We start from the raw sequence: 16,863 nt of genomic DNA on the forward strand, positions 1-16,863 counted from the left end.
GAAACAAAATGGTACAATGGAAAGACTTTGAAATCTGATATCAGAAGGCTTTCGTTCAAATGTAGACTGCCAAATACTACTAGTGTTAACTTGTGAACTTCACTCAGCTCTCTGAACCTTAGCTATTTCTGTTAAACAGAGAAAGGGTTAGTTAGACCAAGTGGCTTCTACAGTCCCCTTCCTAAAAAACATTCTAGGAAGGAACTTCATTAATCAGTGATGATCTATCGTCCAACTGATTGGCCTCCTTTATAAAAGAACTGAAGTAATCTTAGAAATCTTTAACTCAGCTGGCTGCTTATTTCTGTCCCCAAATCAGTTTAGACACACCTTTTCCAAACTATTATTCAGTTCCCAAAGTATAAAATCTGATGATACTGTTTTGTTGCTTACAATGTCACTTATTTTAGTTTTAGCCTGTTATGAAAAGAATCATCAACTAGTAATATTGTAAGAAGCAGACTGAATTAAGAATAATTCCTCCTTCTTAAAAAATACTTTTAGCTAAGTACTAGTTCTATATCTCAAAGAGATTTTTTTTTTCAAATAAGGGCAAAGGACTCATTTGCACAGAAATATTTATAGTAGCTCTTTTTGCCGTGGCTAAGAATTGGAAATCAAGGAGAAACTTATCAATTAGGTGAATGGCTGAACAAACTGATGGAATATTATTGTTATAAGAAATTATATATACCCTACATATCAGTGGGGTAATTTCCGAAAAACCTGTAGACTTATATGAACTGATGCAAAGTGAAGTAAACAGAACCAGGAGAATATTGTATAGAGTAACAGCAGTATTGTATAAGAATTGTGAATGATTTAGTTAATCTCAGCATTACAATAATCCAAAACAATCCCAAAGAGCTCACAATGAATCATGCTCTTCACTTCCAAAGACCTGATAGTCTGCATATTGAAACATACTGATTTTATTTCCTTCTTTCTTTCTGTCTTTTCTTTTTTTTTGAATCTCTCCGTACAAAATGACTAATATGGAAATATTTTACATGATTGCATATGTATAATTTATATCAGATTGCCTCCTATCCCAGGGATGGGGGAAGGGAAGGAGGAAGGAAAAAATGAAACTTAAAAAACTTTTTTAATGGTAAAAATTGTTTTAATATGTAATTGGGAAAGTAAAAAAAAATTTTTTTAAGCTTATTGTAACTCTCATTGGATGTTATAGAAAGAGATATATAGTATAGGACAAAATTTAGCTTTAAAAATTGGTAGTTAACAGTTTTCACCGAGTTCCTAATATTATTACCTAGTAAAAAGCTTCAATTTAAATGTGACAATTCATTGAGCATATAGCAGAGGCAGGAAGATGAAGCTTGGAATCAGGAAGACTCATCTTCCTGAGTTCAAATACAGCCTCAGATACTGAGTTGCTGTGTGACCCTTGACAAGTCATTTAATCCTATCTGTCTCAGTTTCCTCATCTTAAAATGTGCTGAAGAAGGAAATGGCAAATCATATAAATATCTCTGCCAAAAAAACCTAAAATGAGGTCATGTGGAGTTAGATACTACTGAACAATAAAATAAACCATTTCTCAAAATATTTAAAAAACCCAAAATACACTGGATTGCAAAGAAAATTCATTATATTGAAATCATAGAATTTACGCAAAATTACATTATACATTAAATGCATAAATTACTTAGGATTACATAGGAAACACTACATTGAAATAGTTCATATTTCATGTTTATATATTTAAAGGTAAATACATAATATATACTTAATTTATATAATTATTGTGTTATATATCAATTTGTATATGTAAATATCAACTTCCTCAGTAATCTTGTTTTGCACCTTTTAAAACATTCTGAGAAATGGCGTACACAAACATATATTATTAAATTAAGTTCAGAAACCCTGGCCCAGAGTGACAAGGAAAAGTGTGGCACCCAGCCGTCCAGCAGATGGATTCCCGAGACACCTAGATGGTATCTAGAAGTCCCCAGGAGACTTAAGATCGTCAGCCAATGCACCTACTGACTAAACAGGAGAAAAATACATCTCGGGTCCAAAGCTGCGGGAAGAAGGTGGGAGGAGGAAAGCACGTCTGTCTCTTCCCCAATCCTATCCCCCTCACTCTAATACACCCCAATTCCCCCAGCCCCAGGCTCGGAGCGCGCAGATGCTCCCGGAAGCTGGTCTTTCCCGTGGGCAGGGGGCGGGATCCCAGAGCCTGTTGCTCCACACGTGGGGAGAGGCCCATGCAGTCATCTAACATGAAAAGTAAAGAAACGAAAGCCTATCCGAGCAGCAACCTCCCGAACCCAACGACCCTCCCGTAAGGTCCCTGCCAAAGGACCGTGCTGCCCCAAGACAGCCACAACTGCACCAGTATCTGGACCTACCAGCAGGTTGACGTTCTCGCGATACTGGGAGCGCTGTCCCCAGCACCTTCCCTTCTCCTAAAGCCAATCCTGCTAAAGAGGGGGCGGGCCTCACCGTGTGAGGGGCGGAGGAGAGGGATGTTCGGATCCTATAAAGCAAAGGAGCGGGGGTGGCTGGGAACGCGAATATCTCTCACTTCGCGCGAGAGTCGGGACCAGGAAGACGTCTGAGGATCCGGGCCGTGGAGCAGTTGTTACCCGTGCCTCGGGTGCCTACGCCGTGGCTGTGGAGAATTAAACCTCAGGCGGCTAGTCCGGAGGCGGACCAGGTCGGAGCGGCCCCCCCCGGGCCCGCGACAGCATCAGGCGCGGCCTGTCACCGTCAAGCGGGGAGGAGCCGAAGCACCTGACAGATTAAGATGGCGGCGATGTCTGCGGGAGGCGGCAGCGGCGGCGTGAACCCGTTTCTCAGCGACTCCGACGACGACGACGACGAGGTGGCGGCGGCAGCGGCGGCCGATGAGGAGCGGCGGCCCGGCCTGCGGTTGGGTCCTGGAGGCGGCCCCGACCCCGGCTCCGGAGGCTCCTTATCCCCCCAAGACCCGATGGCCGGGGCGGGCGGAGGGCGGCCGGGGGTCCCCGGGGGTGAGGCGACCTCAGCAGCCACTTCGGGAGAGCCTCCCGTCCGTCTATCGGTGGACGCTATCGCGGCGCAGCTGCTGCGCGATCAGTTCTTGCTGACGGCCCTGGAGCTGCACACGGAATTGTTGGAAAGCGGCCGAGAACTGCCACGGCTCCGGGATTATTTCTCCAACCCGGGCAACTTCGAGCGTCAGAGCGGGACCCCGCCTGGAGTGGGAGGCCCGGGGTTCCTCGGGACAGCAGGAGCAGGGGGTGCCGGAAGCCGGGAGCCAGGTGTGCTGCCAGGCGGGGGACAGCTCAGTAAGTGGTCTACACTGCTGTTTTAGCTACAGCCTAGGGTGTGGACTTGGGTGACAGCTGAGGATGGTTGGGTTTTGTATTGGGTGTTTTGGTGTTTTGCATATTATTTCTGGTAAGGGACTGGGGGCAGTGTGAGGCTGAGAAAGGAAGAGAAAATTTACTTAGGATCTTGCCGAAAGGTTTATTGTTGTGAAACAATTACATCCAAATATTGGTTGAAGTTACACTTAAATCTTTCTATCTTGGCTTTCTCATCGGTTGGGGGAGGAACAAAAAGGTCTAGGGAAACCTTCGAGGTTAGCAAGTTGAGTATCTAATTTAACATCTTTGTTTTTGTACTTTCAATCCCTGATCGTCATTTCATGTATTTCCACATCGGGAAGGAAAATGGTTTACAGGAGAAGGAAAAGTAATTTCATATATGACTGATAACATAAAACAAAGGCTTTTGAGACGTAGATTAGTTTTTAAAGAATCATCATAATCCTCGTTTTTAAAAATGCTTCATAATTGGTTTCTTTTTAAGCAAAAGCTGTCTCCACCCAATTCTGTTAACTTGGACGTTCTTAAAGTGATGAGAATTGGGAAGTTCAACAGAGAGAGTGTATGTCCATCTCTAGGCACTGGAATACAAAGTTGAAATATATAGTTGTTGTGGGCAAGGACTTTGCACTCTAAGGGAATGAGATAAGTAAATTATGATGTAAATTAGAATAAGATTATCTAGGAAAAGTCAAATAAACCTTAGAAATTCAAGAAAGGTGGAATAACTTCTCATTACAGTCACATGGGAATTGGCTCCTCATAAAGTTGGATAGATTTTAGGATCATTTGAGGGAACCATAGAGCTAATTTACAAATTTTCAAATCTTAGCTAGAATGGAGCAAAAGGGTGTGAAATCAACACATTTGTATTCTATGCCTAGGATGAATGGAAGCATTAAATAAGAGAACAAAGAGAAGGAAAGAAATAAACATTTATTAAGAGTCTGCTATATGTAGGAACTTTACAAATATCTGATTTGATCATCAAAATAACCCTGAAAGGCAAGTATTATTATTATCTCCTTTTTATAGTTGAGAAAACTGAGGCAGGTAAGTGACTTGGCCAGGTCTTTGAATCTTAAGTCTTCTGATCCCAGGCCCAGTCCTCTGTTTAATTTCTGTGAAGTGAAATTCAGTTTGGGCTATAAAATTAAATCTGTGGTAAGTTATTGTAGACCTGGTTATCTGGTTTATATTTTTATCAATTTTTAGATAAGGTTTGATTTAATCAAATTTATACTTTATTCTTGGCAATGTTGTTAGAGATGAAAACTTCAAATAGAGAGAATAGGTAAGAAACTATCAGAATAGCCTAGGGAATTGAGGATAAGGATCTGACATAAAATTGAGGGAGTCAAAAGGAAAATACATCTTTGCTGGATATTACATTTACAATCAGTAATATTGGATTGACTGAATATGGGAAGAGACAGTCAAGAATGACTCGAGTGTTTGAGCCTAAGTGGCTGAGAAACTGATGGTGTTTTTAAGAGAAAAGGGAAATTAGGAGGGGGCATATTTTGGAAGGAAGTTTTGTACTTCTTCAGTTTAAGATGCTGATTGGCTGGCTGATCTAGTTGTCAAGTATTTATTAGCCTCCTTCTATGTGTCAGGTACTGCTTGATACTGGTGATTCAAGTTCAAAGAAAGAAACAATCCCAACTTGTCCCGAGTTTGCATTCTTGTGGGAGAGAAAACAAGTACATCTAAAAATATATACAACAAATAGAAATTGACAGCTATAAATTCACACAAAATAGGTAAAATGAAGAGTACTTTGGGAGGGAGAATATTAGTAATTGGTGGAAATTAGGAAAAACTTCATGTAGAAGATAGTTTTTGAGTTTCGTCTAAGGTCTTTTGAGCTATTGATAGAAAGGGAGCACATTTAAGATATGGAAGACAGCTAATGTGGAAGCACAGAAATGGGAGTTGGAGTGACATATATTAGAAAGAGTGATAATGTAATTTTGGGTAGAACTCAAGAATTCCAGAGTAATGTCCAAGCAGGTTAGAAAGAGTTTGGAACCAGGCTCTGTAAGACTTTAATGACACTTGGACTGGAGTGTTGATAGTTTTGAGACAGAGAAAGCAATGATGTCTGTTACAACAATATTGGTGAGGGAGGATGAGGGCCAAGATAGTAGTTGAATGAATAGAGAAAAGAGGTCAAATATAAGTGATATTGTAAAAGGGGAAACTCCAAGTTTTGGCAACTGAAAATATGGAATGAAGGCTTGATGAAGTAATAAACCTGGAATCAGGAAGATGGTGGTAGGTACATCTATATAAATAGAGAAGTTTGAAACAGAAGGCTTTGGAGAAAAGATACTAAGCTCATTGCTATAGGGACAATATAAATATTTCAGCTTTGTATTCCAGTGCCGAGGACAAAGGAGGAACTTAAAAATATATATAACTGCTTAACTTTCCAGTTCTCATCATTTGAAAAAAAACTAAGTTTTTCACAGAAAGCATAAAAGTATTGGGTGGAGACAATAAGATCTTACAGTTCATTACAATTTTGGAAAATTTAACTTAAAATGTCAGATTCAATAAGTCTTGCTTTAAAAAAAATCCAAATAAGAAACATGAGGGCCATTTAAAAAAAAAAAAAAAAGATGGTGATGATCTTAAAGCCTCAAAAGCCTTTATTTTATGTTCAGTCAGCGGTGGAATTACTTTTCCTTATCCCACAAAATATTTTCATTCCTGATATTGAGATTGATGAAATGACAGTTAATGATTGGGGGGAAAAAAATAAAGATGTTGCATTTGAGATGTCTTCAGGACATCAAGTTTGACATATCTAATAAGCAGTTGGTTATTTGATACTTGAGCTCAGAAGAGATAATAGGGTTGTAGGTCTCAGTCACCTATAGAGATGAGAAAACCCATCTCTCATGACTACACCCATGGGAATTGATGAGGTTACCCAAAATTTACAGAATGAAAAGAAGACCTAGGACAGGACCTTGGGGAACCCTCAAAATTAGGAATAAATGAATAAATGATGAAGTAGGGGAAGAACCAAGAGAGGCGTGTTAGGAAAATCCAGAGAGGAAAGAGTATGAAGGAGGAGGATGATTAGCATTAGACTGAAAAAAGACCAAGATTTGACAAGAGTGCACAAGTACATTTGGAGTGAGCAGTTAAAATGAGTGATAAGATCAGCAGAAACTAAATGGCAAAAAGTTGAAAAGTAAATAACAGTAAAAGAAGTGAAAGGATCTAGCATAGATAGCGTTTTTTTTTTTTTAGGACTTTGGCTGATAAAAGGAAATGAGATGTATCACAGGAACTTGGGCTTAGTCAATCTGTCAACAAATGTTTATTAAATTCCTATTCCCAGCCTGACATTGTGCTAAGCATTGGAGATACAAAGAAAGGCAAAAGACAGTCCTTCCTTTCAGCTACTTCATGGTCTAATGGAGAAGGCAACATGCAAACAACTATGTACAAATGAGATATATATGCAGCATATATGGGGGAGTGGTGTACTTTCAGAAGAAAGGCATTAAGTTTAAGGAGGATTGGGAAAAGAATTAAAAAGTACTCAATCAAAGAAGCTGATGAAAGGGAGAAGAAATTTCCAGGCATGGGGGAGGAGAAATTAGCCTATGAAAATGTTTAGTAAAAAGATAGAATGTGTTGTGCAGCAAAAAGCAAGGAAGCCAAAATCAAAAGTATATGGATGGGAGTAAGATGTAAGAAAATTGGAAAAAATTGTAAGGTTTGCTACATTACAAAAGACTTTGAAAGCTAAACAAGATTTTCTCTTTGATACTGGCAGTAATAGGGAGGCACTGGAGTTAAATAAAAGGGAGATATTGTCACACTTGTCTTTTAGAAAGATTAACTGACAGCTGAGTAGAGGATGGACTGGAATAGAAAGACTAGAGGAGGGAAAACCAACCAGCAGTCTCTATTAGAGTAGTCTAGAGGATGGGTCCTTATCCCCTATATCAAAATGTGATAGCAGTATTAAAAAGAGAAAGGAGCACTTATAAAATATATGGAGGTAGAAATGACAAAACCTGGCAACTGATTGGATATGGGAAGTGAGAGTAAAGAATCCTTTGGAGAATGAGAAGTTGAAGGAAGGATGGAAACAGATCATGAGTTGTTTTTGAAATATTGAGGTTACATATCTAGAGGGCACTTAGTTTGAGATGTCCTTTAGGCATTTGGGGAGAAGTGATATTGGAGTTTGGAAAAGAGGTTAGGGATCAACAAGTAGTTCTCAGAATCATTTGCATAGAGATAATAAATTAAAACTATGGAATGTGATGAGATCACCCAGTGATCTCATGTAAAAGAACAGGGCCTAGGCCTGTAGTTTTGTTTAAAGGATGAGAGAGTTTAAGTCTGTTTGATTGTAGGAAGGAATCGGTTGATAGAGGAAAGTTTGAAGATTCAAGAAAGATGGAGTTTGAAAGAGGATAGTCTTCTATCAAAGACAGGTGGAGAGATAGGATTAAGTGCACTTGGAAACCATAGATCATAGTGGATAGAATGCTGGGCCTGAATCAGGAAGATCTTTGTTCAAATCCAACCTCATTCACTGATTCCTGGACATGTCGTTTCATTTCTACCTCAGTTTCCTTAACTATCAAATGAGGATAATAATTGTCACATATTTCACAGGCTTATTATGAGAACCAAATAAGATTAGATTTTCAAAGGACTTCTCAGAGTACTTGAAAGGTAATAGACAATTAATTCTTATTCCCTTCTCTTCCTTAACTTTAGATAGGGGCTTACCTGTAAGAAGAGCTTCCTTTGTTTGGGACTTAGGGAAAAAAGAGGAAATGGAAGGTGATTTTTGGAGATTTTGAGATAAAGATTCTGTTTTAATACTGTTGTCCAGTCAAACTAGCCTTCTTTCTCATACATAAAGAATTCCATACCCAACTCTGGGTGTTTTATAAGCTGTCCTTCATGCCTAGAATACACCCATTCATCACCACTGTACCTTTGGAATTTTTAGTTGCCTTCAAAATTCACTTTAAGGACCTCCTCTTGCTATAAAGCCTTTACTTCACCTCTTCCCCAACCTTTACCACTATCCTTCTGAAATAGAATTATTCTGACCTTCTGATTGAAAGTTAATAATATTGCAGTATATCTTTTTAGTTCTTCAATTCTTTAACTGAAAGTTAATCAGCAGTCAGTAAAAAAAAAAAAATACTGACTTTAAAATTCCAAATGCCATTAAAACCTGTGAGAATGATACAATGAAATTAGCTTTCCTATCCCTTAATATATATTCTTAAAATTTAAATATTTGATTTAAAAATTAGTCAGATTTTATAGCGAGACATTAGGAAATGCCCAAATTCTTAAAGTCTTGGAAATCATTTTCTTATGTGTAAAACTGCAATGACTGACATTTATTTACAATAAGATTCCACTTAATATAAATGCATTTATTTTAGTACAAATGTATGAAGACTTCCATTGAAACCATCTTGAATAAATAAAAGCTCTTAGAGCAGAAATTTCTGACAAGCATCTACTGTTATACAGCAGAGAAAAACACTTTCTTCATTTGGCTTTCTCACTATGTTAATGCTATACTATTTTAAGCTCTGAGAAAGCTGGGAAAGGAGTTAGCTGGGGCTAAATTGATGAGATATTTGCATATTTCCTGGCTTCTTCCAAAGGATAAGAAGACACTTTAGAAAAACCATTGTCCTGGGAAAATGCAAAACAGTTGAGAAAGAAAAGACTAACAGTTTCTTCTTTAATATATTTTACTTAGGAACCAAATAAATGAAAATAGTAAAAACCAATCACATGATTTATCAAAGGAATCTCTAAAATCTTTAAAAATCTATATTTTTAAGTTATTTCAGTTTTGTCCAATTCTTTATAACCCCTTTTTGGTGGTTTTCTTGGCAAAGATACTGGAATAGTTTGCCATTTCCTTCTTCTGCTCATTTTACATATGAGGAAACTGAAGCAAACAAGGTTAAGTGATTTACCTAGGATCCCACAGCTAGTTAAGTGTCCAGGCTGGATTTGAAGTTGCATCTTCCTGATTGCAGGTCCAGGGTTACAGATTGCTGCCCTAAAAATGTTTTTTAACTACAACAAAAAAAAATTTGTATATGAATGCTGAAGAAATTAATTTTTCAAAACATTTTCTCCAAAAACATTTTTCAAGTTAGTATTTTTGCTGTACTAAGAAGAATAAAAAATATATAATTTTTAGCAGAAAAAGTATTTTGAAAAATTAACAAAAAGGAAATGAAATACAAAACAGTATTAATTTCCCTAAATCAACCAAGTATAATATGGCAAGAAATGTTCTTTTTTTTCTGCTACAACAAAAGAAACTTTTATTTTAAAATAATTTTTTGACATGGGTACATGGAAAAACTTCTTTAGTTGGCTATGTATGGAAATGAAAAATAATAAATAGGATTTGTACAACAGATCTCTTAATATTGACAATGCATTGGCAAACAAAGTAGACTCAACAACAGCTAGAAATCTTGATGGGAATTTAAAAAGTTATCTTTTTGCCCATGAACATTTTTTAAGCACCTATGAAGTTCTAAGTGCCATTCTAAATTCTGGAGATCAAAAGAAAGACAAAAGATGGACTCTGTCCTGCTGTGAAGGAATTCAAAATCTCCTGGAGGAAGAGTGCAAAAAATATGTTCAAACAAACTATATGTTAGAGAACAGGAAGTCCAGAATTAAGAGGTTATTAGAAATGGTTTCTTGGAGAAGATGGGATTTTAGCTGGGGCTTGAAGGAAATCTGGGAAGTTAGGAAGCAGACATGAGAAGAAAGCTTTCCAGACCAAGAAAATAGGGGGAATGTATGAAACTGAGAGATGGAATGTCTTATTTGAGGAATAACAAAGAAGTCAGTGTCACTCCTATTAGAGTGGGAAGTAAGGGGATGACTTGGTCAGTACCCAGTCTTTCATGAAATGGAGGAGAGAAGGACTTGTGGCAGGCAGATTGTCAGGCAGACTGTCAATTTCCTTTGTCTATATTAATTTTTGTGAGGTATGTAATATATTAAATGATATTAGCTGTCAAATAAGTTCTTAACTGGTTTTTTTTTCATACCACCATCATATATATTTAGAGTGGTGCTCAACAAACACTTTTGATTAAAGTTTTCTAATTGAAGATGAAATTGCAGTTAAGTCAGAACAGGTTCCAAATCACATTCTAATTTTATTTTCTTCACCATTTAAATTTCAGTTAAGGTATACTAATATATTTTTATCTCAATCTTAAAAGGAGCAACTAAACTAAATGCTAACATTCTACTTGAGTAAGGCAGTTAAAATATCAGAGCATAAGTAATCTCTTGGTAAATCTCACTATATAGATAATGTAGAGTGATTAGAGACCATAATATTACATACTAATTTCCTAAAAGATGAAGAATATTTGATAACCTCTTAAAAAGTCTGGTGTAATAAAGGGTTGAGACTTACAAACAAAGTGCTCATCAGTTGTGAAATGGCTAAGCAAATTGTAGTACATGAATTGCTTGGAATACTCTGTCTTTAAAAAAATGGTGAATAAGAAGAACACAAGGGAAGCATGGAAAGACTTGGAGGAACTTAGGCAAAGTAAAATAAATAAAGACAAGTCAATGTACTTTCAGTAAACATTTATTAAGTGCCTATTTTGTTCCAGACATTTTGCTTAAGTGCTGGGGATAAAAAAAAAAAAAAAAAAAAGGCTAAAAATAATCTCTGCTTTCAAGAAGCTCACAGTTTAATGGGCAGAGACTGTGTGAAAATAACCAAGTACAAACAAACTATATATACAGGATAAATTGGAGATGCTCGATAGATAACCAAAAGGCGATTATATTAGTCCATGTGATAAGGTGGTGAAGGCCTATACTATTATACTTTGGTCAGAAGAGAGAAGTAGGTATATTTAAAAGAAATTATAAAGATAGAATTAATGGAGCATGGCAACAGATTGTGTGTGTGTGTGTGTGTGTGTGTGTGTGTGTGTGTGTGTGTGTGTGTGTGTGTAAGAAGGGTGGGAAGAGTGGTGTAAATTAAAAGGAGGGATCAAGAATTTCTAGATTTTGAGCTTTGGCTGAGAATAGTTAGTTCCCTTGACATTAATAAGGAAATTCGGGAGGAAAGTTATTGGTAGGGCAGATAATGAGTTTAATTTTGGACATAATGAATTTGATGTCATCTAGTTTAAGATAAAGGTTCACTAGCCTAATGAATGTAAGTTTGAAGGTTAAGAGTAGATAAGTGGATATTCAGAGCTGAAGATTGAAATTGTGGGAACTAATGTCACTAAGAGAAATAATGTAGGAGGAGGGCCCTGGAGTGCCCTGTGAGATACCCATACTTACTGATCTAACCTTTTTTTTTTTTTTTAAGTTATTGAAAGCTACATTGAAAGATAACACCGCAGGGCAGCTAGGTGGTGCAGTGGATAGAGCATCAGACCTGAAGTCAGGAGGACCTGAGTTCAAATTTGGTCTCAAGACACTTAACACTTCCTAGCTGTGTGACTCTGGGCAAGTCACTTAACCCCAATGACCTCAGCCAAAAAAAAAAGAAAGATAACATCAAGTTCTTCAGCTTTCTGGTTCTATTTAAATTAAAGATATGTTAAATACTTAAATATTTAATCTGTCTCATTTTAAGTTGAGGTCATAGGCATGATCTCGTGGTCATGTGCTAAAAACCTTAACAAAGACTTCTTCATTTGTTCTCCACATTTTGCAGTTAAAAAAAACTGACATAGGTCTTCACAAATACTCCTAAGATTAATGATACAGTTAGGCAGAAGAGGTTAAACTCATTGAATCAGTAGCCCTCATTTCAATAGCTTTCTGTCATTTGCAAAGCACTTTTCTTGCTTTAACCCTTTGAGCTAAGTGCCACAAGTATTAGTAGCACCATTATGAGGAATGAGATGTCGAGAGATTAAAGGATTTCCCCATAGTTACATGGCTTTTAAAAGTAGCTGATCCAGAACTTGAACCTAGGTCTGCTGACTCTTCACGTCTAGAATTCTTAAAAACTTCTGAGGTTCAGATTAACCTAGATGTAAATATACTATGGACAGATTCCTATTATTTAGAGCTGAGCTCCCTAACTTTTTTTTTTTTTTTTGTATATTTTAGACCCCACTAGCTGTCTTTTAAAGCCTATGGATTCCTTCTCAGAATGTTTTAAATGCATAAAATAAAACACATAGGAATGTAAAATAAAACAATTATATCGAAATGCAGTCACCAGAATATTTTTAAAAAACAAGTTCACATATCGCAGCTTAAAAATGCTTGATCTAGCTAGAGTTTATTAAAAACATTATTTGAAAAAGCAGATGATAAGCAACTAGGAGACACTAGGGTCCTCAAGTTAGGGAAACTTGATTTTAAATTCGTAATCATAAGTGTGACCACTTAATCTCTGCTCAGTTTCCTCAATGAAGGAAAAAGGTGGAGAATAAGTGAGATAATATTTGTGAAGTATTTAGCACAGTACCTGGCACATAAATCTTTTTTTTTTTTTTAATAGCTTTTTATTTACAAGTTATATGCATGGGTAATTTTATAGCATTGACAATTGCCAAACCTTTTGTTCCAATTTTTTCCCTCCTTCCCCCCAATGGCAGGTTGACCAATACATGCTATACTATGTTAAAGTATAAATTAAGTACAATATAAGCATACATGTCCTAACAGTTATTTTGCTGTACAAAAAGAATCAGAGTTTGAAATAGTGTACTATTAGCCTGTGAAGGAAATCAAAAATGGAGGCAGATAAAAATACAGGGATTGGGAATTTTGTGTAATGGTTCTTAGTCATCTCCCAGAGTTCTTTTGCTGGGTGTAGCTGGTTCAATTCATTACAGCTTTCTTGGAGCTGATTTGTTTCATATCATTGTTGAAGAGGGCCACATCCATCAGAATTGATCATCATATAGTATTATTGTTGAAGTATATAATGATCTCCTGGTCCTACTCATTTCACTCAGCATCTGTTCATGTAAGTCTCTCCAGGCCTTTCTGAAATCCTCCTGGTGGTCATTTCTTACCGAATAGTAATATTCCATAATATTCATATACCACAATTTATTCAGCCATTCTCCAATTGATGGGCATCCACTCAGTTTCCAGTTTCTGCTGCCACATAAATCTTAATAAATGCTTTTTAAAATCTTTATTTTTTAGAAAACTTTTCATTTCATTCTGGAAACCTTACCATAGAATCTTAAAAGTTGGAAGAGTCTTGAGAGACCATCTAGTCTTATCTAGTACCAGAGCAAGAATACTCTACAACTTACCTAGCAAATGGTTACATAATAGCTTGGACTAAAGAATTACAATGAGGGAGAATTAACTGCTTGAGAAGGCAGGTATTCCCTTATGGATAGTTCTTATATAGAGAGCTTAAATATCCCTTTTTGTAACTATACCCTTTGTTGCTTCTGCTTTTTAAGGTCCAATAAAATAATGACTGGCTATTAGAATGTGAGATCCTAGAATATAGGGATTCTTTCATATCTTGTGTGCCCGGTGCCAACACATTGCCTGGCCAATAGTAGGCACTTACAGGCTAATAAGAAAATTGAGACCAAAAGAAGGAAAATGACTATCCAAGATTATATAATTCTGTCATGTCCTCTGATTTCAAACCAGGCCCAAAATTCTAGCTTTTTGAGATATTTTTGCATCTTGTCAGCCAATATATTACTATTTTTGCCTAGTTTTTTGTTATCCCCTAATTTGATAGAATGTCCTCTATGTGTTTATTCCAAGCTACTGATATAAATAGTGCTGTTCTAAGGATAAGGCCCTCCATTAGTGATGTCCTAATAAGTTATCACTAAACTAGGAAATGACTACTCTTTAGGTCTGATCATTTAACCAACTTTTAAATTCACCTCACGCTCATCTCGTGTCTACAAGAATAGCCTAAGAGAAGTTCTTAAATTCCTCACTAAAACTTAGCATTCCTGTAGTTATCTAGTCTAGCAACCTTTTGAGAAAAAACAATGAGGTTAATCCGGCATGACCTGTTCATAATTAAGCTTGTTAACTGCCATAACTACTTCCTTTTCTAGATGTTCTCTGACTTTGTATTATAGAATTTTGCTAGGAGTCAATCATATCTGCTGCCCTTTAGCTTCTGCTTTATTTTTTAAAAAATTAAGATAATTAGAATAATTCTAACTTATCATTCTTCAGTTTGTTTGTTTCCTATTTTCTACTCTATTTTGAAGCTCATTGACAGTGTCTACAGTCAGATTTGTCAATTCTTGAGTAATTCATCTGCATCTGAGGACTTGAAATCATCAAAAACATTGAAGTGCTATTTTATTCTCTCTACTTCTCTTAAGTAACTATTTCCTACTTTTCTTTTTTAATTGTTGTTTTGTAATCTATATCTTTTAGTCCTGATATCATTCTCAGTGGAGAAAAAACAAAAGTTTAGCACTTTTTTTTTTCTCCATATATCCTATCCATATTCCCTACATAAAAAAGTCATTCCTTTAATAAAGATTTAAAAATAAAAGAAAGAAAGGCAGTAGAGCTAAACTAACCAACAATTTAGTTGAGTCTGACAATATATGCAGTGTTTCATACCCTTAGTCACCCAGTTTTGCAAGGGAGAGAGGTGTGTTTTCTTGCTTTTTCTATAATGCTGAAATTTGATCATTGTAATTATGAAGTGTGCAGTTTGTATTGTTTTTTTCTTTTTACATGCTGATCATCTGTCCTTTTTTCCTTGTTCTCCAACTTCATTTTTTAAAATCAATTCATATTAAGCTTTCCATATTTTTTTGTGTTTATTTTCATTTCCTGTAATATAACATTCTAGTACATTCATGTATTACAGTTTAGCTACCTATATCTCAGTCAGTAGCCATCTTTTCACTTCATTTCCATTTCTTTTTACTAAGTGCTGCTATCAGTATTTTGGCATCTATAGGATTTTCATCTTTGGCTTCCTTAGACTTTGTTTAGTAACAGGATTTCTGGATTAAAGGATATGGATGTTTTAGATTTGACAAAATTCTTAAATACCACAGATGATAAGCACATTTTATTACCTGCCTCTGTTTAAGATGTAAGTTGCTAAGTGAATTTTCTGTGCTTTCATATTTTCTTTAGAAAAAAACCTTTTCCCTTTTCTTCATTATCAAAATTATTTTTCTTTGTGTCTTTTCATGTTTATCCTTAGAACTTTGCATTCCTTCTTGCCTAAATTATCCTGTACAGTTTTATTCCATTGATTGTACTTTGTCTTTCAAATCTGTTCTTCCAAAACAGGTATATTTCAGACTACTCAACTTTTGCTGATTTTCTTAGTCACATTCCAAGGTGGAGTTCTCCCCAAACATCTCAATCCTAGTAATTATTTTTATCTTAGTGAGAATCAGATCCAAAATCACAATCTTCCTCATTGGTCTTGCTACCTTTTTAGGATGATATATCAGTAACTAAGTCAAGAAATGATAAGCTGTTTTCTTTTGGAAGAGAGAGAGAAATTTCTGGATAATTGGAAGTCCCCCATCACTGCCAGGTGATGCATTTGAAACAGGTTTGAGTTCCCAAGTCTTGTTTGTCTTTTCAGTAGTATTGTCATTATATAAATTGGCTTACTTCATTTTTCATTAGTTAATAGAAGTCTTCCCAAGTATCTGTGAAACTATCTCCTTTGATTATTATACAATAACATTCCATCACATTTATGTACCAGATTTGTTTAGTCATGTCTCAATTAATGGGTATCCCTTTTTCTTCCACTTTTTTTTTTACGACAAAAAAAGCTATACATATTTTTGTACATCCTTAGTTAGAATTTGTTTTACTTGTAAATCATCTTTCCCTTAATCTAATCTGCCTATAATTCTTCCTCCTCCATTTTCCCTCCTATTTCTCTGTTAAGTGAAACATATTTCAACTCTGTATATTCCTTCTTTAGATCTGTTCAAATGAGAAAATTATTCTTTCCTACCTTTCCAATCTTTTGATGCTTGATTACCCTATATATACTTTATAATTTGATTATATATTAGCCTAATTGGTTTTCCTTGAAAATGACACTCATCTCCTAACTCTGTGCCTTTTCATTGGCTGTCACCCTTATGGAGTATACTCTCTCTCCTTATAGCCACTTCTTACCTTTCCTGACTTCAAACCTTCAAGACTCAGCTCAGTCCCTACCTTCTGCAAGAGATCCTTCTCAGCCTCTGAATTACTGTTGAGTTTCTCTCAAAGATTACTTTTATCTACTCTGCATATATCATGTATCTTCCTGATTATTTACATGTTGTCTTTCCCTTTAGAATTTGAGCTCTTTAAGGATTGGGATGTGTTTGCATTTATTTGTATACCTAGAGATTATCACAGTGCCTGACACATAGCAAGAACTTAATGAGACTTAGAGAAAGTACCTGCTCAAAACAAATGTTATAAATTATCTCCACAGCTTTAACCATTCTTTATCAGACATCATATAATATCCTGGTTAAATCTACTCTGTTCCAGCTTT

General features: G+C 36.0%; 1 protein-coding gene across 4 annotated transcripts in view; it reads left to right on the plus strand.

Annotated features, from left to right (window-relative positions):
- Positions 1 to 2,510: 2,510 nt before the first annotated feature.
- RELCH (RAB11 binding and LisH domain, coiled-coil and HEAT repeat containing) overlaps positions 2,511 to 16,863 on the plus strand; it is a 123,502-nt gene continuing 109,149 nt past the window's right edge. Inside the window, exon 1 of one of the 4 annotated variants that reach the window (XM_051969907.1) lies at positions 2,511 to 3,299. In XM_051969907.1, coding sequence (XP_051825867.1) covers positions 2,777 to 3,299 — 523 coding nt within the window. In that variant the 5' untranslated portion in view covers positions 2,511 to 2,776. The remainder of the gene's footprint in view (positions 3,300 to 16,863) is intronic. The other 3 variants (XM_051969905.1, XM_051969904.1, XM_051969903.1) reach the window with 3 other exon arrangements.

This window comes from Antechinus flavipes, chromosome 1 (assembly GCF_016432865.1).
Source record: "Antechinus flavipes isolate AdamAnt ecotype Samford, QLD, Australia chromosome 1, AdamAnt_v2, whole genome shotgun sequence".
Lineage (NCBI taxonomy): Eukaryota > Metazoa > Chordata > Mammalia > Dasyuromorphia > Dasyuridae > Antechinus > Antechinus flavipes.